The 21012-nt window shown below is 35.9% G+C and overlaps 1 protein-coding gene and 1 non-coding gene across 3 annotated transcripts in view; both read left to right on the top strand.

Annotated features, from left to right (window-relative positions):
* Positions 1–21012, top strand: part of BRWD1 (bromodomain and WD repeat domain containing 1) — a 170236-nt gene that overhangs the window by 51922 nt on the left and 97302 nt on the right. For both annotated transcript variants that reach the window (XM_058296246.2, XM_058296245.2), the window contains exons 11-17: positions 12–112; positions 1082–1122; positions 1946–2044; positions 14140–14290; positions 14528–14662; positions 17232–17360; positions 17519–17744. In XM_058296246.2, coding sequence (XP_058152229.1) covers positions 12–112; positions 1082–1122; positions 1946–2044; positions 14140–14290; positions 14528–14662; positions 17232–17360; positions 17519–17744 — 882 coding nt within the window. The remainder of the gene's footprint in view (positions 1–11; positions 113–1081; positions 1123–1945; positions 2045–14139; positions 14291–14527; positions 14663–17231; positions 17361–17518; positions 17745–21012) is intronic.
* Positions 18879–19042, top strand: LOC111765857 (U1 spliceosomal RNA). Its single transcript, XR_002798082.1, has one exon. It is a non-coding gene; the product is annotated as a U1 spliceosomal RNA (small nuclear RNA).

Here is a 21012-nt window from a genome sequence, read left to right as displayed (position 1 = left end):
TTTTATTTTAGGTGGTATGTTTTTGGCTACAGGTAGTACTGATCATGTAATCAGAATGTATTTTTTGGGTTTTGAAACACCTGAAAAAATTGCAGAACTTGAGAGCCACACAGTAAGTATCTGTGTTTTCAAATTCTGTAGGTAAACTAATAATCTTATTCCTGTTGGTACACAGTCAAATATTGTTAAAGGGAATTGCTGCTAATTCTAATTTTAACTTTATATGAAAAATTGGATTTAAAGGGAAGAGAGAGATATTGGCAACTTGGGACTTTGAGAGTGCTAATTTTTTGTGCTAATTATTTCTAAAGCTTTTAAGTCCCAAATTTGTACATATTAATAAAGCATACAGTTCATCCAAAGTGTACGATCAGTGGTATTGGTATAATCACATAGTTGTGCATTTATCATTTCAGTCATTATTAGAGCAATTTCATTATTTCAATAAAAAACAAACAAACAAGAAAATTGATTTTGACAGTTGATCTGGGTGGATTTGGTTTAAGTTCTTTGCTCATTTTAACTAAGCTTATGAAATCAGAATACTGTTTTATTAATGTATATAAGATATAGGAACTCAGTTTTCTGGAATGCTGGTCACAGATCCGGTGCTTTTTTCTCCTACAGGAAGTTCTGTGTGGGATGTCAGTGTGCTTTCAGAGGTTATTTGATAAACATAAGTTCATACTACTTAAAAAAAAAATGTTTTACACATATCACCAAATTGAAAAGACCTTGTTTTCAACCGCTTAAACTCTTTGATATGGTCTCTTTCCACGTATAAAAATAATTTTTATACAGATATAATTAATTGCAAATACAACTTTAATTTTAGAAGCAAGCCTTCTTTTACTGGATGGGTTTATCTTAAGACAAGAGCTCTCTCTTAGTCATCTAGGTTCATAGTTAAGAGGCTTTGAACTTAAAAGCATAATGCGTGTTTGAATGTCACAGTGATGCAGCACAAGTCCAAATCTCTTTCTGGTAAAGCCAAATGTGTTCTAACACTAAAAGTGTTAATTTACAATGAGGAACTATTTAGATTATCATTTTTGTGTTTGTGTGTGTTTTTCCCTTTTAGGATAAAGTTGACAGTATCCAATTTTGTAACAATGGTGACCGGTAAGTAAGTGTGTATGTATATATGTTTGTGTGTTTAGGAACATATAATACACTACATATTAGTATAGCTAATATATCACCTTATACATTACAGGTACTTAGTAATAAAATGTTAACTGCTTGACAAGTACCTGGGGTGGGGGGAAGCACATGAAATGAAAGTGTTTAGAATTGTAGTTTCTGCTGACCGCCATGACTAAGAGTAGTTTGTTCTCCTTTAGCCTATCATTGACTAGACATTGATTTACTGATAAATTGGGTATAAGGATAATGAAATTCCTTACATTTGAGTAGTTAAATCTTTTCCAATGAATGTATCCTGCAAGTCAATTGTTACCACTTAAAACATATTATCCTTTTTGGCCCCTAATGACCCTCATATGCCCAGCTTTCTTAAACTGCAGTTTTCAACACCTTAATTTGTTAAAATTATTTTTACACAGCAGCCAGCACGAATTAATGTGAGTTTAGAATTAAGATGCTTAAAATGGAGCTTTTGTTCTCTTTAAATTTCCTACACATCTTTATTTTTCCTATTTTTTTCAAGTACTTGTACATTGTTTTTTCAAAACTCAGTCTGGTTGACAAGCTAATTATTGAATGGGAATATGTTTTACCTTACAGGGCCCCGGCAAATCATAGCAAACCAGATTTTTCCCACCTAGATATACCTTGAGTATCTGTCACCAATCTTTTTTTGAATTACTGCCTGTAGATTCACCTGTAGTCAAGATAGCTACATTAAAACTGGTTTTATTTGTGATTTACACTGTAGCCCTTGGTGGCAAGTATGAGTATGAGATGTTTTTCTGAACTTTTTAAGGTTCTTAAGTGGTAGCAGAGATGGAACAGCACGGATTTGGAGATTCGAGCAATTAGAATGGAGAAGCATTTTATTGGATATGGCTACCAGAATGTCAGGGTGAGTTGACATGGTTTAAAGTAGGTGATCATAGGTACTTGGTTTTTCTCTGTATGTTTTGTTTTTTTTTTTGGTTGGTTGATGATTTTTTTAATTCAGGGGATTGGAGCCACCCTATGTTACCAAGAGCTTGCTTAAGGTGCTTCTTTTTAAAATTATACTCTCAAAGTATAGTCCCAGTGAATGACTGTCTGCTACATGTCTGATAAAGAGCTACTTAAATCTCATATATCCAAAATAATTTATCCTTACATTTATGTAGGAAAGAACAACATGTAACTCTACTGTTAATCAAAGCAGTGGTCTTCTTATGTGTTGCATTTAAAACCTCCTGCAGATTAAAAAAAATTATAAAAATAACTCAGGGATGTCAAATTTTAGTTTTCTGTAGGTATGATTTTTGGAATTTAAAAAAAGTTGCTTGGGACCTAAGTCTTACAAATAAAATACTTTGTCGTTGAGATTTAAAAAAAAATTGGTCTTCAATGGGAATAACTTTTTATGATTTAAAATTTTGGCTTATAAAGTGGCTTTGGGAAGAAAAGAAAGGGGTGAGGGAAGTTTCTCCCCTTTTCCTCCTGAAGTTCAAGCATTTTTGAGGTAAATGTAGCAATGTCTGAGGTTAATACTCCAAATTTGATAGACATTTTATTTTTGGTTTGTGAATATTAGGAGGCAGTATTGGTAGTGGATAGAATACATGTTTTGGAATGACACTGGCTCCCAAGTACCATTTATAACACTAATTTTTTTTTTCCTCTGGGTATCTTTTATTCATCTTCATACTCTGGTTCTTTTGTGGCCTAGCCCAGTGTTTTACGAAGATACCAGGAGCTGGTTAAATGCTCACTAAATGGACTTGAAAAAGTTGTATTTGTTCTTATTTTTTAAAATATATTTTTATTACAGAAGGTGTGAACTTACACAACAATTGTGCAGATATGTAGAATTCCCATATAACAACCCTTCACCAACACACCACACTGTTGTTGAACATTTGTTACAGATTATGAAATAATATCAGATTGTGGTTCATAGCATACATTTGGCATCATTTTTCCATACTTTCCTATTATTAGTACATCTTTGGCATTGATGCAGAAATATTACAATATTGCTTTTAACTCCTATTCCATAGGTTTCATTAATTGTATTTTTCGCATGCTTCTCCACATTCCCACCACCATGCATTAGTGATGTACATCTACTCTAGGTCACAGGACACTCTTGCAACAGTACTTTAACCACAATTCTCATCTTCCTCTGGGTTCACTGTATTATTCAGTTCCTAGATTATTCTCCAGCTTTCTTTCAATTGACATTTACTTCCCTAGACTATCCTTTTCAGCCACAATCCCATTTATAAACCAGCTGCCACTCACTATAATGTGTTACCATCAACTCTGTCCATTTCCACACATTTACAGTCACATTATCACTTTTACTTACATTAAGCATCAGTACGCCTTCCCATCTCTCTATCTCCCAATAATCTATGCCCTTGGTTTTAACTTCATGCATTTATTCTCATTTGTAGTTAATTTTAGTGAGACCATGCACTATTTGTCCTTTGTGTCTGGCTTGTTTCACTTAGCAGAATATCTTTGAGATTATAATATGTGTGCCAGTTTCATTTCTTATGTATATGCCACATTTTGTTTATCCATACATTGGTTGATGGACACTTGGGTTGTTTCCATCTTTTGGCAATTGTGAATAATGCTGCTATGAACATTGATGTGTAAGTGTCTATTCATGTCACAGTTTTCAGTTCTTCTGGATATATTCCTAGTAGAGGAATTGCTGGATCATATCCAGTTCTATGTTTAGCTTCCTGAGGAACTGCCAAACTGTCTTCCACAGAGGCTGCACCATTTTATAGTCCAGAAACAGTGAAGGACTGTTCCTATTTCTCCACATCCTCTGCAGCTTATTGTTTTCTGTTTTTTTTTAAATAATGGCCATTCTTTGTGGTTTGAGATGATACCTTATTGTTGTTTTGATTTGTGTTTCCCTAATAGCTAGTGTTATTGAAAATTTTTCATGTTTTCTTCGGCCATTTGTATTAATTTGAAGAAATGTCTATTGAAGTCTTGTCCTTTTTTTTTTTTTTTTTTTTGGGTGCCAGGGCTAAGGAATGAACCTGGGATCTTGTACGTGGGAAGCTGGTGCTTAACCACTGAGCCATTGGCTCCTGAGTTGGTTTTCTTGTTTCATGCTTGTTGTTTTTGTTTGTTTGTTTTTAGGAGGCACTGGGAACTGAACCTGGGGCCTCCGTGTGGGAAGCAGGTACTCAGCTGTTTGCCACAACTACTCCCCATTTTACCCATTTTTAAATTGGATTGCTTGCTCTTTTATTGTTGATCTCTTTATGTACAGTGGAAATCAAACCCTTATTGGATGTGTGGTTTCTAAATATTTTCTCCCATTGGGTAGGCTGTCTTTCACCTTCTTGACGAAATCTTTTGGATCACAAAAGTGTTTTAAGTTTCAGGAGGTCCCATATATCCATGCTTTTTTTTCATTGTTGGTGCTTTTGGTGTAAGGTTTGAGAATGTACTACCTACCACCAGGTCTCCAAGAAAGATGTTTTGCTACATTTTCTTCTAGGAGATTCTAGCTTTTATATTTAGGTCTTCGGTCCATTTAGAGTTAATTTTTAAAAAAAATTTCATTCCTGACTCTTTAATTCCCTCTTCCTTGTTTTACTCCTTTTTTTTTTTTTTAATTTATTGAAGTATATCACTCATAAAAAACATACATTAGCAATAAGTGAAAAAACAAAAAAACCAATAAGTGTATAGTAATAGTTATGAAATTAAAAAACAAACATCATACCTCACTCTACCACCAGAACTTTGCATTGTTGTGAAACATTTTTAACTAATGATTAAAGAGCATCCTTAAAATATTACTGTGAACCAGAGTATCTTACATTTGGTGTATTTTCCCCCTAATCCACCCTATCATTTATACATGAACATACATAAACAATACATGTATAGTACAAGTTACACATTTACTATGAACTTACAAAGCAAACATGCATAACATACAGGAGCCCTGTACAGCTCAACCAACCACCAACACCTTGCATTGTTGTGAAACATTTGTTACAAATTATGAAAGAATATTTTCAAAATCTTAACTCCAGCTGTAGGCCGTATATTTGGTGTATTTTTCCCCCAACTCACCCTATTATTATTTTTAAAATACACTTTTATGACAGAAGTTGTAGACTTAAAAAACAACCATGCACATGTGCAGAATTCCCATACAGCACTCTATTAACATAGCATCCCGTGGTGGAACATTTATTACAGATTATGAGATAATGTCATCAGATTATTACCAGGTCCACAGTGTACATTTGGCCCACTTTGTCCATATTCCCCCATTATAAACACAGTACATTTTTGGCATAGATGCATGAATATTACATTAGTACTGTTAACCACAGTCCATAGGTCACTCCAGTTGTATTTTACCCATGTTTCTCCACATTCCCACTACCTCCATCCTGTGGACCCTAGGATGGTGATGTCCACTTCACCTCTAAATTGAGAGGGGGCTTAGATCCAACATGGTTGATGGATGTGATTCTTCTGCTTGCAGCTGTAGACACTCTTGGTTCCCTCATGTGGTAGTTGACCATCTTCACCTCCCTGTTAGCCTACAATGGTGACACGTACATCTTCTCTAGCTCACAAAGGACACTCTTGCATCTATACCATCAACCACAGTTCTCCTCTACCTCTGGGTTTACTGTGTTATTCAGTCCCTAGATTATTCTCTAGCTTTTTTTCAGTTGACATTTACATCCCTAAACTACCCTTTTTAGCCACATCCAGGGATTACTCACTGTAATGTGTTACCACCAACTCTGTACATTTCCACACTTTTTAATTAAAATTTCTACATACGTTAAACATTCATAGTCCTTCTCAGTCCTCTTATCTCCTTTAAGAGTCCACCACCTACCACCACGTCTTGGAGATATTTTCCTATATTTTCTTCTAGAGGCTTTGTGGTTCTTGCTTTTATATTTAGGTCTTTGATCCATTTTGAGTTATTATCTGTATAAGGTATGAGATAGGAGTCCTCTTTCCTTCTTTTGGTTATGGATATTCAGTTCTTGCAGCAGCATTTGTTGAATGAACTGTTCTGTCTGAGCTGAGTGGGTTTGACAGGCTTGTCAAAAATCACTTGACCACAGATGTGAGGGTATGTTTCTGAACCACAAATTTGGTTCCATCGGTGTATTTGTCTATCTTTATGCCTGTACTAAACTGTTTAGCTAGGTAATAAGATTCAAAGTCCAGAAGTCCTCCAGCTTCACTTTTCTTTTTAAGATGTTTCTGTCTGTTTGGGGCCCCTTACCCTTCCTAATTAATTTGATAATTTTGTTTTCCATTTGTTTAAAAAATGCTGATGGAATTTTTTGGGGTTGTATCGAAGCTGTTTATCGATTTGGGTAGAATTGACAGCTTAATAATATTTAGTCTTCCAATCTGTGAGCATGAAATGTTCTTCCAAATATTTAGGTCTTTTACAACTTTCTTTTAGCAATGCATTGTAGTTTTCTGAATACAATTGCTTTACATCCTTGATTAAGTTTATAACTCAAGATTTGAATCTTTTAGTCGCGATTGTAAATGAGAATTTTTCCTGACTTTTCCTCAGATTGTGCATTGCTAATGTGTAGAAACACTACTGATTTTGCATATTCATCTTGTATCCTGACACTCTACTGAAATATTTTATTAGCTCTAGCAGCTTTGTTGTAGATTTTTTGGGACTTTCTAGGTATAGGATCTTACCATTTGTGAATAGTGAAAATTTTACTACTTATTTTCTGATTTGGATGCCTTTTATTTTTCTTGCCTGGTTGCTCTAACTAGAACCTGTAGTACTATATTGAACAACAGTGGTGACAATGGGCATTCTTGTCTTGTCACTGATCTCAGTGGGAAAGCGTTCAGTCTTTCAGCATAGAGTATGATGTTAGCTGTGAATTTTTCTTATGTGGCCTTTATCATGTTGAGAACGTTTCCTTCAGTTCCTCTCTTCTGTAGTGTTTTTGTTAAAAAAGGATGCTGTATTTTGTCAAATGCCTTTTCTGTGTAAATTGATAGGATCATGTGATTTTTTTCTTTGGTTTATGAAAGTGGTATATTATGCTGATTGATTTCCATGTGTTGAACCACCCTTGCTTGCCTGGTATAAAACCCACTTGATCATGATGAATAATTCTTTTAATGTTGTTAGATTTGATTAGCAAGTATTTTGTTCAGGATTTTTTCATCTGTATTCACTAGGGAAAAGGGTCTGTAATTTCATCTTTTGTAATATCTTTACCAGGCTTTGGTAATAGACTGATATCGGATTCATAGAATGAATTTGGGAGCTTTCCTTCTTGTTCAACTTGAATAAGATTGTTTTAAATCTTCTTTGAATTTTTGGTAGAACATGACTATGAAGCCATCTGGTCCTGGGCTTTTCATTATGGGGAGTTATTTGATGACTGTTTCTTTCTCTTTACTTCTGATTGGTTTGTTGCAGTCTTCTGTTTCTTCAAGGGTCAGTGTAGTTTGTTCATATGTTCCTGGGAATTTTTCCATTTCGTTTGTGTTGTCTAGTTTGTTGGCACACAGTTGTTCATAGTATCCTCTTATGATCTTTTTTTTCTGTTGGATCAGTAGTAATGTCCCCATTTTCATTTCTGATTTTATTTGCATCTTCTCATTGTCAGTCTAGCTAAGGCTTTGTCAATTTTGTTAATCATCTCAAAGAACCAACTTTTGGTTTTGTTACTTTTCTGTTTTGTTTTTTTTTAAATTTATTTCTGCTTTGTTCTTTGTTATTTCATTCCTTCTCTTTGCTTCGGGAGTAGTTCGGTGCTTTTTCTAGTTCTCTAGCTGTGTAGTTAGGTCATTGATTTTAGCTCTTGCTCTTCTTTTTAATGTAAGCATTGAGGGCTATAAATTTGCTTCTCAGAACTGCCTTTGCTGCATCCCATAGGTTCTAATATGTTTTCTCATTTTCATTCATATTGATATTATTGGTTTCTGGCAATTTCTTCTTTGACCCACTGATTATTTAAGAGTGTATATATTTTCCATATATTTGTGAATTTTCCCTTTTTCCACCTCTTGTTGATTTCTAACTTTATTCCATTATGATCAGAGAAAGTGCTATGTATAATTTTGATCTTTTTTAATTTATTGAACTCTACTTTGTGAACCAATATATGGTCTATCCTTGAAAAAGATCCATGAGCACTTGAGAAGAATATATATCCTGCTGTTTTGAGGTGCAGTGTTCTGTAAATGTATATTAGGTTTACTCCATTTATCATATTATTTAAGCCCTCTGTTTCTTTATTGATCCTTTGCCCAAATGTTCTATCTAATATGACAGTGGTAAATTGAAGTCTCCAACATTTATTGTTGAGATATCTATTTCTTCCTTACATTTTACCAGTGTTTATGTCATGTAACTTGGCGCATTCTGGTTAGGTGCATGTACGTTTGTGATTGTAGTTTTCTCCTGTTGAATTGCCCTTTTAAAAATATATAATGTATTTCCTTGCCTTTCCTAACAGTTTTGCTTATAAAGTCTATTTCATCTAAGTATAGCTAGTCCAGTTTTTTTTTTGGTTACTGCATGTGTGGAATATCTTCTTCTAACCTTTCACTTTCTATCTATTGGTATCTTTGGGTCTAAGGTTAGTCTTTTGTAGATAGCATCTAGATGGCTCATAGTTTCTTATCCATTCTGTCATTCTGTGTCTTTCAATTGGGAAGTTTATCACTTAAGATTTAATTTTATTACTGTAAAAGGCAATTCTTATTTTACTCAAATTAACCTTTGGGTTTTATTTGTCATATTTCATTTTCACCACTCTTTTTACAGTTTAAATTACTTTTCTGATATCTTCATTTCTAGACTCTCGTCCAGGCCTCTCTCTCCTGTCTTTTCTTTTCAGGCTGTAGCACTCCCTTTGTATTTCCTGCAGAGCCCATCTCTTGGTTACAAACTCTGTTTCTCTTATCTGTGAATATTATAAACTTACCCTCATTTTTATTTCTATTAATTACCAAGTGCTGGGGATCAAACCCAGGACTTTGTATGTGGGAAGCTGGTGCTTAACCACTGAGCCACATTGGCTCTCCTGAGTTGGTTTTTTCTTTTTTTTTTTTCCCCAGGTAGGTACCAGGAACTGAACCTAGGACCTCCCATGTGGGAGGTGGGAGCACCACCGTTTGAGCCACATCTGCTTCCCTCGCCCCCATTTTTTTTTTTTTTTTTTTTTGGTGGCAGTGGTGGGATACGGACCTCACCCCCATTTTTGAAAGACAGTCTTGCTGAATATATGATTCTTGGCACTCACTTTTCCTTTTGTGGTATCTTAAGTATATTGTACCACTGCCTTCTCGTCTTCACGATTTCTGATGAGAAATTGACGCTTTATCGTATTGGGTGTCCTTTATGTTTTTTTAATTTTATTTTTTACACTTTTTAAATTAAAGTTAATAGCTCACAAAGAATGTTATATTAAAAGACATTAGGAAAACATAAAAGACATGAGGTTCCCATCTATCTCGCTCCGTACCTCCCTACCCCATCATTTTTGTAAATTGTATTTTTTTGAAGATATATCCTTGTGTTATGCATTGCTTTTCTCTTACTACTCAGAATTTCTCTTTGTCTTTGGCATTTGACATCCTGATTAGTATGTTTTCTTGAAGTCGGTCTATTCAGTATTTGAATAGGTTTACATTGTGCTGTTTGGATTCAGAGATCTGTGTCCTTCAGTAGGGTTGGGAAATTTTCTAACTTTTTTTCCAAATATTTCTTCTGCCACTTTTCCATTCTTTTCTCCTTCTATGTCATCCATGACATGTATGTTTGCCTGTCTCTTCCTGTCATCCACTTCCCTAAGACCCTGTTCAAGTTTTTCCATTCTTCATCTCTTCTTTTGCATGTTCAATTTCGGAGCACGCATCTTTTTTTTTTTTTTTTTAAATTCTCTCCCCTTCCCCTGCCCCTGTTTTCTGCTCTCTGTGTTCATTCACTATGTGTTCTTCTTTGTCCGCTTGTATTCTTGTCAGCGGCACTGGGAATCTGTGTCTTTTTTTGTTGCATCATCTTGCTGCGTCAGCTCTCTGTGTGTGCCGCACCAGTCCTGGGCAGACTGCGCTTTTTTCACTTGGGGCGGCTCTCTGTGCAGGGCTCACTCCTTGCGTGTGGGGCTCCACTACGTGGGGGATACCCCTGCATGGCATGGCACTCCTTGTGCCCATGAGCACTGTGCATGGACCAGCTTACCACACTGGCCAGGAGGCCCTGGGTTTGAACCCTGGACTTCCCATATGGTAGGCATATGTGCTATCAGTTGAGCCACAACCACTTCCCCAGAGGCCACATCGTCAAGCTCACCCATCCTTTCTTCTACCTCCTCAAATCTACTGTTATATGCCTCCAGTATATTTTTAAGTTCATTTATTGCCCCTTTCATTCCCATAAGATCTGCTATTTTTTCTTCGTATGCTTTCATATTCCTTTTGCTCACCCAGTTTCTTGTTTTTATCCTTAGTTTCTTTAGCCATCTCTTATTAAGTAGATTTGTTTGAACATCTATGATTAGTTGTCTTGACTCCTGTATGTCATCTGGAGGCTCATCTTGTTCCTTTGGGTCCTATCTTCCTGTTTCTTGGTATGGATTTTAATTTTTTGTTGGTGCGTTGGCATCTGACTTAGCAGATATATTTGTCCTGGGTGTAATTTCTTTCTTTAGTTTAGGGCTTTCCCCTTTCTCAATTGCTGGTTGTGTAGTAGGAGCCAAGTACGTAGTTGGTACTGAAGCTCTGGAGGGTGATGCTGTCCACATTGTCCCAGGGACCAGTGAAGCTTCTCCCACCTTTCTGCTCTGCCAGAGGTAAGGACAGAGCACAGTTGTGTGTAATAGTCCAAATCTTGCAGGCTGAGACCATCTGTATTGCTTAGAGAGACTGATGAGGCTTCATGCCCCCTCCTTCCCTACCTGGGGCAGGCCTGGAGCTGCAGGTGTGAGCAGCAGTCTGTGCTGTGCAGGTCCAAAATAACAGCAGTTGCCTAGGTGGACTGATGTAGCACTGCCAGGGGAGGGGATGGATTCCTTGAGTGCCCAACATTCAAATCCATGTGGGCCAAATGTGCCTTCAGTTTCCCCTGAGAGACTGAGGGAGCACTGTCCCTTTTGTCCTTTATGGGGTGGTGATGGAACCACAGGTTCCCAAAAGTTCAGTCCGTGAAGACCATAAGTGCCTGCTGTTTCCCGGAGAGGTTGAGGGAAACACCTGCCCCCTCCTACTGGGGGATGGAGGTGGATCCACAGATGACCAACAGGTCACTCCTTGTAGCCAGAAAGTACCTGCTGTTGGCTAGAGAGGCTGGGTGAATTCACAGGCACCCAACAGTCCAGTCCATGTTGCCCGAAAATGCCTACTGTTACCTGGAGAAGCTCAGTAACCTTCAGTCACCTCTTATTAGGAGGTGGTGGTGGATCCACAGGTGCCCAACAGTTCATTCATGGTAGGCTGAAAGTGCCTGCCATTGCTTGGAAAGGCTAAGGAAATACAGCTCTCCTCCTCTCCTACTTGGGGGAGGGGGTGGAGCTATAGTTGTTTGACTGTTCATTTTCTGTGGGCCAAAAGCACCTGCAGTACCCAAAGAGGCTGGGGAAACACCACCCTCTCTTGTCCTATTGGGGAGGGGGGTGGAAATTTAGGCGAGTGTAGACTGAAAGCTTCTGCAGTTGTCCAGATAGGCTGAGGAAATACCAGTCCCCTCCTATCCTATGGAGAGGTGAACTGGGGTGGAGATGGAATCTAAGGCACTAAAGAAACCAGTGTTTGCAGACTAAAAGTGCCTGCAGTTGCCCAGAGAGTCCAATGAAACACAGCTCCCCTTATATCCTGTTGGGGTGTGGGGATGGAGCCCCAGTTGTGCTACTATTCAGTCTGCGCTGGCTGAAAGCATCTCCAGTTACCCAGAGAGGCTCGTGTAGCTTCTTTCAGTTTCCTCCCTGCCCAAGGTGGGGCTGGATTTTAGGCTAGGGCTGATGTCCGATCTGGGTGGAAAGAAGCAGGTCCCTACTGTCACTATGATTTTCAGTCAGCCCCGCTTCCCCTCATGATGGGGTGGAGTTAAAATGGCAGCTACTGGCTTCTTTGCAACTCTTGACAGGTTCATCAACCTTTAGTTGTCCTTAGGATTATATTTCAGTTGGATTTACTGAAGTCGGTGGCCAGTTGTCTCTTCTTTCCCCATTTTTGGGAAATGGAGTTTCCAACTCCAGTCACAGAATAGCTCCTGAAGCGGCTTGTCCTGCCAGTGGAGGAGAGGCACCGGCCTCCCTGGCATGGAGTGCTCTCATTGCAGATGGGCAGTCTCCTTCCATTCTTTCAAGTACGTTGCAGAATGCTCTTCTGGTCCTTCTGGGGCCCTCAAACAGGTGCTTTAGATAGCTCTGGGTGATTATAAACTGTCCTGTAGGATAAGCTGAGACTTGGGGATCCATTCTCAGCTGCCATTTTCCTCCTCCCCCTATAACAATATAATTTTGAGAACATCATTTAATATTTCTTAATCTGTTTTATCATCTGGGAAATAAGACTACCAGTCCTTAACCATTAATGGAAATTTTAAATGAAAGGAGAAAACTTTTAGCACGCTACCTGGCATAGCATAGAGGACATATCAATGTTCTTTGTTCATGGGAAATATCATTAGTACTTTATTTATACTTCAAATAATAGAAACCTAAAGTCATAATTTTTCTTGGGTAGAGTTTGTTTCATAGTGTAACTTTATACTTTTCCATATTTTTCTGAGAAATGAAGTAGGGAGGTATTAGGAATAGTTCATTCAGTTATTTTCATAAATAGCAGGAAATACAGACTTCACTATAGCTCAGATAATTATGCTGGATTTTTAAAGTTAAGTCGATCTTACTATTTTTGTGGAATTATCTATCATAGTGAATGGAAAAATACATAGTGGAAATTCTGATAACCATTGTTCATAAATGAAAAATATTTACCTTTAATTTAAACTTGTACATCTGGGTATTCAAAATCATCTCTGTGTAAAAGTATCTGAATTTTGTCAGTCTTTGATTAAACAGAATGGAAGTGTTATAATTTGAAATTATATTCACCCTGAACATTATAGGGTAAAATAGGGACATCAGTGTAAAAACTTGATAAAAATATTTGATGAGACCGAAAACTGCTTAGTTTCCTTTTAAAGTGAGAAATGAAGTTTTATGTTACTGTGTCCTCCTAACCAATCTAATTAGAATTTTCTCTCTTCTGTGTTTCATTATGCTTACAATGATAGCTGTATTATGTCATTTATCCCATTTTCTTATAGTTTTCTTTGTTAATTAAAATGTGATAGATACTTGGGATGATTTCAGAATTACCCAAGTCTCTTCTCTTCTCCCCGTTTACTAGTTAGTACTGTAGTTTACAGAGAAACTTTACCTTTTTCATAAAGGTTGCAAAACATTGCAGACATGTTTATGCATTACCATTCTTGTCAAGGTACCCTTTAGGGAGGTATAAAGACATGAGTACAGTCTCCTCCGAGGTTCAACAAATCGGGTCTGTGTGTCAGGTACTTTTCTAGATGTTTGGAATATGAAGTATCTTCTTAAGATTTCTTTCCATCTCTTCTCTGGAGAAACAGTTTGATAATAAGTGTTAGAGTTTGGGGTTGAGAGAAAAAGCTTTGATTTTTTATAAGTGTTAGAGTTTGGGGTTGAGAGAAAAAGCTTTGATTTTATGAGCAACATTGATATCCAGAAATCTGCCCATGTGCAGTCTTTAAACTGTTTCTCAATTATTCCCCACCCAGCAACCAGACTTTGCTCAGATCTGCTTATAGATAATGGTTTGTGGGTCAGATTTGATGACTCCTCTACAGAGCTGAAAAATTCCTGAACTGAATTTCTTTAGTTATCTTTGTATCCATGAGGGACTGTATATATTATGCAGCCTTCCAATTCAAATGAATTTACTTATTATGTATTTACTTATTTTTGTTAGGGACTTGTCTTCAGAAGAGGAAAGGTTTATGAAACCCAAAGTAACAATGATAGCTTGGAATAAAAATGATAGCATTGTTGTCACAGCTGTGAATGATCATGTCCTCAAAGTATGGAATTCTTACACTGGACAACTGCTTCATAATTTATTGGTAGGTGGTTTTTATACAATATCACAAAACAGATTTTTGGCAGAATAATCTTAACTTTTGAAGCAATGAAGTTAATACAGTGGCATAAGTTAAATTATCAAGCAATTAGAAATTTATATATTAATGTATGAATAATTGCCATTAATACATTTATATAAATCCTAATGCACTGTGAATATAAGGATGTTTTTTTAAACTTGTAAATCCTCCTTAACTCTGTGACTTTGTTGCATAAAGGGACATGCTGATGAAGTATTTGTTTTGGAGACACATCCCTTTGATTCCAGAATTATGTTATCTGCAGGACATGATGGCAGCATATTTATATGGGATATTACAAAAGGTGCCAAGATGAAGCATTATTTTAATATGGTAAGAGAAGTGAAGTGAATGTTTATGCATGCTTGTGTTTACTAAAAACATCTGGATTTTAAAATTTAGCCAGAAACAGAGTCTTTGCAAGTTTTGGAAGTTTGTTTCTAGATATTATGGGACTTAAAGCCAAATAAATATCTGACAGTCATATGTACCATACACACACACGAAATTCTCTATATAACTTACCTGAGGGGAAGATTTTTTTTAAAAGCAGTTTTATGGAGATATATGCTCATACTATACTTAAGTCCATCCAAGGTGTAAAATCATTGGCTTTTAATGTAATGAGTGTAATTATTGAAAAATCTATTTGAGATGTTCTTTGAGCATTGTGTATGTGCTTATGTGTTTACTTATACAAAACAGCCTTTTCACTATTTAGATTTGAAATGTTTGTTAGATAGAAATATAAAAATCTTCAGTAAAATCACCTATGGCTTAGACATTAGTGAATTTTTTCCATAGTATAATTATCAAAATGAGCAGATTTACCATTGATAGTGTTAGCTTCATATTTAATAATTCTGTCCATTGTCCAAGTAATGTCTTTATTACTGTATTTTATCATTGAAATGCAGCTTCATATTTAGTAATTCTGTCAGTTGTCCCAATAATGTCTTTATTACTGTATTTTACCTCTTGGATCAGGATCCAATCCAGGATCATGCATTGCATTAAGTAGTTAAATCTTTCAGGTTTTCTTTAATCTGGAATAATCCTTCAGCTTTTCTTTGTCTTTTCTTGCCCTTTTACATTTTTTGCTATGTATAGGCTATTACCATATAGCCATCTATTTTGTCTGCCTTTTTTTATGATTAGATTTGCTCTGCAGTTTTTGATGGAAAACAACATAAATGATATTGTCTCCTTCATGCATTATATTAAGAGTCATGATTTTTCTTAGTATTGGTGGTGATAATTTTAAATACTTGGTTAAGGTGGTATCTGCCAGGTTTCTCCACTATTAAGTAATTATTTTCCCTCTTTGTAATTATTAAACTAATAATTTTGGGAGCTATTTTGAGACTGTATAAATAATCCTTTTCCTTATCAAGTTTTCACTCACAAATATTAGCATCTGTTAATGATACCTAATGCCATCATTCCTTCATATTTATTAGTTGGCATTCTTGCAAAGTTTTTTGTAATTCTTTTGTCATTTTATGTCAAGAATACTTTCAGATGTCTTCAAGTTTTTTTTAAAGAATTTATAAATATATTTTTAGTTGTGTTAAATCAGCCTGTGTCAGAACAATGTTTTGTTTATCTTCTATTGTTGAGTATTTAAGTGGTTTTAAAAATGTACACAATAACACTTTAAATATCCTTATTTGTGGCTAATTTCTGTAGCTTACTGATTATTTAGAACAAATTCTAAGACAGCTGTGTAAAAGGGTTTGAACATTGTTAAGGCTTTTGCTCTATATGTGGTAGAGTTTGTGAAGTTATTTTTCATAGTTTATATTGAGTTTCAATTCAGTGCAGTTAGTATTGGCAGTAGCATAACATCTGCTTTTAAGCTTAGTGGCTCTTAGGTGTGGGACTAAAGACCATCTTAGTCATGTGTTCCCATATTTTATCACTGCATTGGAGAAAAATCTGTATAGGTCCTTTTCCTCTTATAAAATAGAATATAAGTTATTCAGCAAAATTCTAAATATCTCAGTAACTTTTGTTTTTGTTAATTGGCAGGCATCCATTCATGCGAGGTGTAGCAGGAGTAAAGTGTCACTGGGGATGTGTGTGAATTTGTTTTAGCAATTAGTGAATGCATGATTTGTTTTTTCCAATGCTGAACAAACTTAAAGTTTAGTTTTTGGAATGTTACAGGCTTCAGTGACAATTATGCGTACTTCTATAGAGAAAACCAAACAATAAATTGATCATACTAACAGTTAAAAAACAATAACAAAACACTGTAAAAATAAATCTATTTAAGGCAACACTCATAATGCGTTTAGAGTATCCTTCCTGACATTTGTGGATATTTGAAGTGGTTGCATGCATTAACATGAGCACCCTTGAAACTTTCCAGCATTGCCAAATTTGCATTACAATGAGCCATCATAGTTGCGTGTTGGAGCAGCATCCTTAAAATCCAGAAAAATGTTGTAAAATGTTCATGAATACCAAAGTTTGTTACTCTTTATTCATTTGCCTAGTAGGTTATTAGTTAACAGCCTTTTATTATATATAAAAACAAAAATTTATGAAATTGCTTATTATTCAGTTTTAAAATTCAGAAAGACTTTGCTTTTGGATTCATTTGTGACCCTTCATTGAGATCACATTTTAAGAACTAATGCTCAGAGGGTCTTTTCAAGATGTTTTCTGAGCTACTGGTATCTAAAATGGATTTTATTTTCTGAAAATATAAATTGATGTATCTCCCTATTACAGACTCCCTATTACAGAAGGGATATTTTGTAGTAGGCTATCCACATGAAAAAAGTTTACCTAGCACAAGCACTTGTGTAGAATTGGTTATAACTTTTTTTTTTTTCTGTTTCCTGTTTTGTGGACTTGGTGAGAACCTTTTTTTTTTTTTTCCCCCGTTTCCTAGATTGAAGGACAGGGACATGGAGCTGTGTTTGACTGTAAGTTTTCACCGGATGGACAGCATTTTGCCTGTACAGATTCTCATGGACACCTTCTGATATTTGGTTTTGGATGCAGCAAATCATATGAAAAGGTCATTTTCAGTACTTTACTGTTGTAATATGTAGCAGTTTGTTTAGCTGTGCTAATTTGATTTCCTTTATCTTTCTAGTTATAATTCACTCTTTAATGTTTGTTTTCTTTAACATATATAAATCTCAAAATGCCAATCTGTAAACTTCACTTTTCTAGATTCCTGATCAGATGTTCTTCCATACTGACTATCGACCACTGATTAGAGATTCTAATAATTATGTCTTAGATGAGCAAACTCAGCAGGCTCCTCATCTTATGCCTCCACCATTCTTGGTAGATGTAGATGGAAATCCTCATCCAACTAAGTTTCAGAGATTAGTACCAGGCCGAGAAAATTCTGCAGATGAACATTTGGTTCCACAGCTAGGCTATGTGGCAACAAGTAAGTGCAAAGTCCCCCACCCTCCAGCCCCCAACCTGCTGTTAAATTTTGAGATTCACCTATCATTAACATATTTGCAATATTTTTTTCTCATTCTTTCTGTATGTACATTTATTGCTTTGAACCCATTTGTGTAGACATAATATTCTGTTGCATAGTCATTGAGAGTTGTAAAAATTAGGGCATTTAAAGCTCACAATACTATTATCAAATCTGCATTCTGTAGCCAAATATTATCAGTTATTCCAATAATGCCTTTTATAGCTTTTCACCCTTTATGTAAATTTTATTTTGGGGCCATGCATTAAATTTAGGTGTGATATTTCTTTAATCTTTTAGGTTTTCTTTGAGTTTCTTGATAATGATACTTTTGAAAAGTGTAAGCAAGGAATTTTGTAGAATATCCCTAAGTTTGAATTTGTTTCTTTTTTGATTAGTTTCAGGTTATGGCTTTTTTTAAATTTACAAAACACAACATAAATATATTTCATTATTGACTGAATTATCCCAAATTATTCTGATAATTTTTACCAAGTTACATTTAAGTTTTTGTTCTGTGAAAGAAAAGTGATTTAGATCTAGTTTTTTTCCAGGCATGGGAGTAGGCTAGAAGCCTCCTTTTCTGCTGCTTTTGTTGTTTTCCTATTGGCTCTGTGTTTTGATCTTAGGGAATTAGGAATTTTTTGTTACACCCAGTTCTATGTAAAAAAAAAAATGAGAAAAAAAACCTTTTAAGATTAAGCCTCTACTTGCTTTCTCAGCTCTTTTTAAAAAAATTTCTGGGGAGCGAATGTGGCTCAAGCTGTAGAGCGCCTGTTTCCCACATGGGAGGTCCCGGATTCAGTTCCCAGTGCCTCCTTAAAAAAATTTTGTAGTGATTTTAAGAGAAAGGTTAATCTAACCCATTTAGCTCTTAACAAGTTCTTCTTTGTTTACCATAGCAGAATGGAATTATCATCAGAGAGCGATAAGGGAATGTAATTCAATTAGTAGTGGGATGAAGGTATTTTTTTTTTTTCCCTTAATATATTACATGAGACTTTTCTTCATGTTACTGTGGTGGCATAGTATATCTTTGCTTTCCTTTTGATAACCTATTAATTTCATTTTGTTAGTGTTCTGCTTATAAGTGCAGTACTTACCTGGCAGGAGAGATACCATGATCATGAAGGTGGTTTTCCCAGGGCAAGGCTTATCTGTTGCACTCCGAATGTGCTGACCCCGGTGATTTCCCCAAATGTTGAAAACTCGACTGCATAATTTGTGGTAGTGGGGGACTGCGTTCGCGCTCTCCCGTTTAAAAAAAAAAAAAAGCATGGGAGAAAGGGGATTGGTTTGTATAAACATATTAGCTTTATGTTCTAAGAAGGTGCAGCTGGTGGTGGGAGGGTTTATAAGGAATTATTTGTAGGGTAATGTTAATATTTAGATTTATTTCCAGATACTGTGGCTATCTGTGACTTCTTATTCATTAACACTAACCCTGAATCTGTTAAGTATTTCTGAAAGTGAATTATTTGAGTAATAAGCAAATGTACTTCTTTTTGGTAGTAATAAACTTTATTTTTAGAGAAGTTTTAAATTTACAGAACAATTACACTGAAAGTATAGGGAATTCCAATATAACCCCCCCACACACATATACAATTCCCCTATTATTAACATCTTACATTAGTTACAGTTGATGAGTCATTATTGAAGCATTGCTACAAACCAAGGTCTATAGTGTACACTTTACACAGTACAATTTTATAGCCTTTGACAAATGTGTAATGCTGCGTATCCGTCTTTACAGAGTCATACAGAACAAGTCTAATATCCAAAAATGACCTGTGTTCCACATTTTCATTCCTCCTTCTCCCCTCTGCACTTCTGGTTATCACTTTATTTATATCAGTGTTGCTAGTTCTTCAGTTACTACATGGTAATAAGTACAATAACAATAAATCTATTTGGGTCCATGGTTACACTACCACCTTAGGTTTGTTTATTCTTTAGACTTGAGTAAATTTGGAATGATATCCATGCTGACTGCTTCAAATTGGGTGGGGGGGGGCGCTTAGATATTTTGGGGCATTTGGAGGGATCTATTTTGCTTGCATTTGTAGATACTTTTTGTTTTTTGGGATGGGACTTGCCCATGATCATCATTTTGTTAGTTTTCCTGGGCAAATCCAAAGAACTGGAGAGTAGGTACTGGCTGCAACTCTGTTGAGATTCAGGGCTCAACTGGCATGTGAACAGTCAGAAGTTTTAAGTCTCTGGGATAGATACTTAAAAGACGTAGTGATAATTGTAGACTCAGAAGGAAATTTTAAGTGATTCTAACTTTGTTATATTGGGGAAATAGATGATTGTATATTTCAAATTAGAGCCCACTGCAGGGGTGTTGATTTCATGAGGCTGTGTGCCTTGTCTATAATGTCTGGGTGTCCCTAGAGACCTCTGGAGCGCTTTTGTTTGAGGCTTTATTTACTGTGGCAGTTAGTGAAATCTTTCAATAAATAATATAATTTTCCCTTCTTACCATCATCATTATCTGCTTCTTCCTCTTTATTGGTAAATTGTTGATATATCATGATAAATATAATATAGTCCATCTGTTCTCTAGTTCTGTTGGAACCTGTAGATATCCTTCTTAGACCAGGCAGACAGACCATTGGACTGCTACACACATGCACCACAGTACTGTGGTGTTTTGTAGACCCAAATTTATGGAATGGGTGAGTGATATAATTTGAAAATTGAGAGTTTGGACTTCAGAGACAAACGTTTCCAGATTATGCTTTTCCTCTTGCCCTCTGTATGATTATTGACACTTCTCTTAATCTCTCTGAAGCTCAGTTTTCCCTCCCATCTGTAAAATAGGGTAAGATGACTCATGATAGGGGTACAGAGACCATTAAAGGATAATTCATTTACAGCACTTAGCGCAGAACCTGACGCATCACTTTGTTTTAAAATTATTCTGTGCTTGAAGTAAACATTATGGGTACTGGCTGAGCTTTTAAAAAGTATATAAATGAGAAAGAGTCACTTTGGCCAAGTGGGGAAAGGCACGTGTAACTGCCTCTGTCAGTGCACATGCTCTCTTAGGATTCTTGATGCCAGAGGAGGGCTAGAAGGTCTTATTTCCTCCTTTATACCTTGTTTTAAAAAGAGGGTAGAGAAGAAATTAAATGTCACTGTTTTTTTCTATGTAAAAAATGACACATTGTGGCTCTCAGAGACTATGAAGTAAGATTTTAGTGGACTGTATCTTATAAAA

The sequence above is a fragment of the Dasypus novemcinctus genome, chromosome 4 (genome assembly GCF_030445035.2).
Source record: "Dasypus novemcinctus isolate mDasNov1 chromosome 4, mDasNov1.1.hap2, whole genome shotgun sequence".
NCBI classification, from domain to species: Eukaryota; Metazoa; Chordata; class Mammalia; order Cingulata; family Dasypodidae; genus Dasypus; species Dasypus novemcinctus.
Note: the sequence above shows the minus strand (reverse complement) of the source record. Positions and strands in the feature narration are given on the sequence as shown.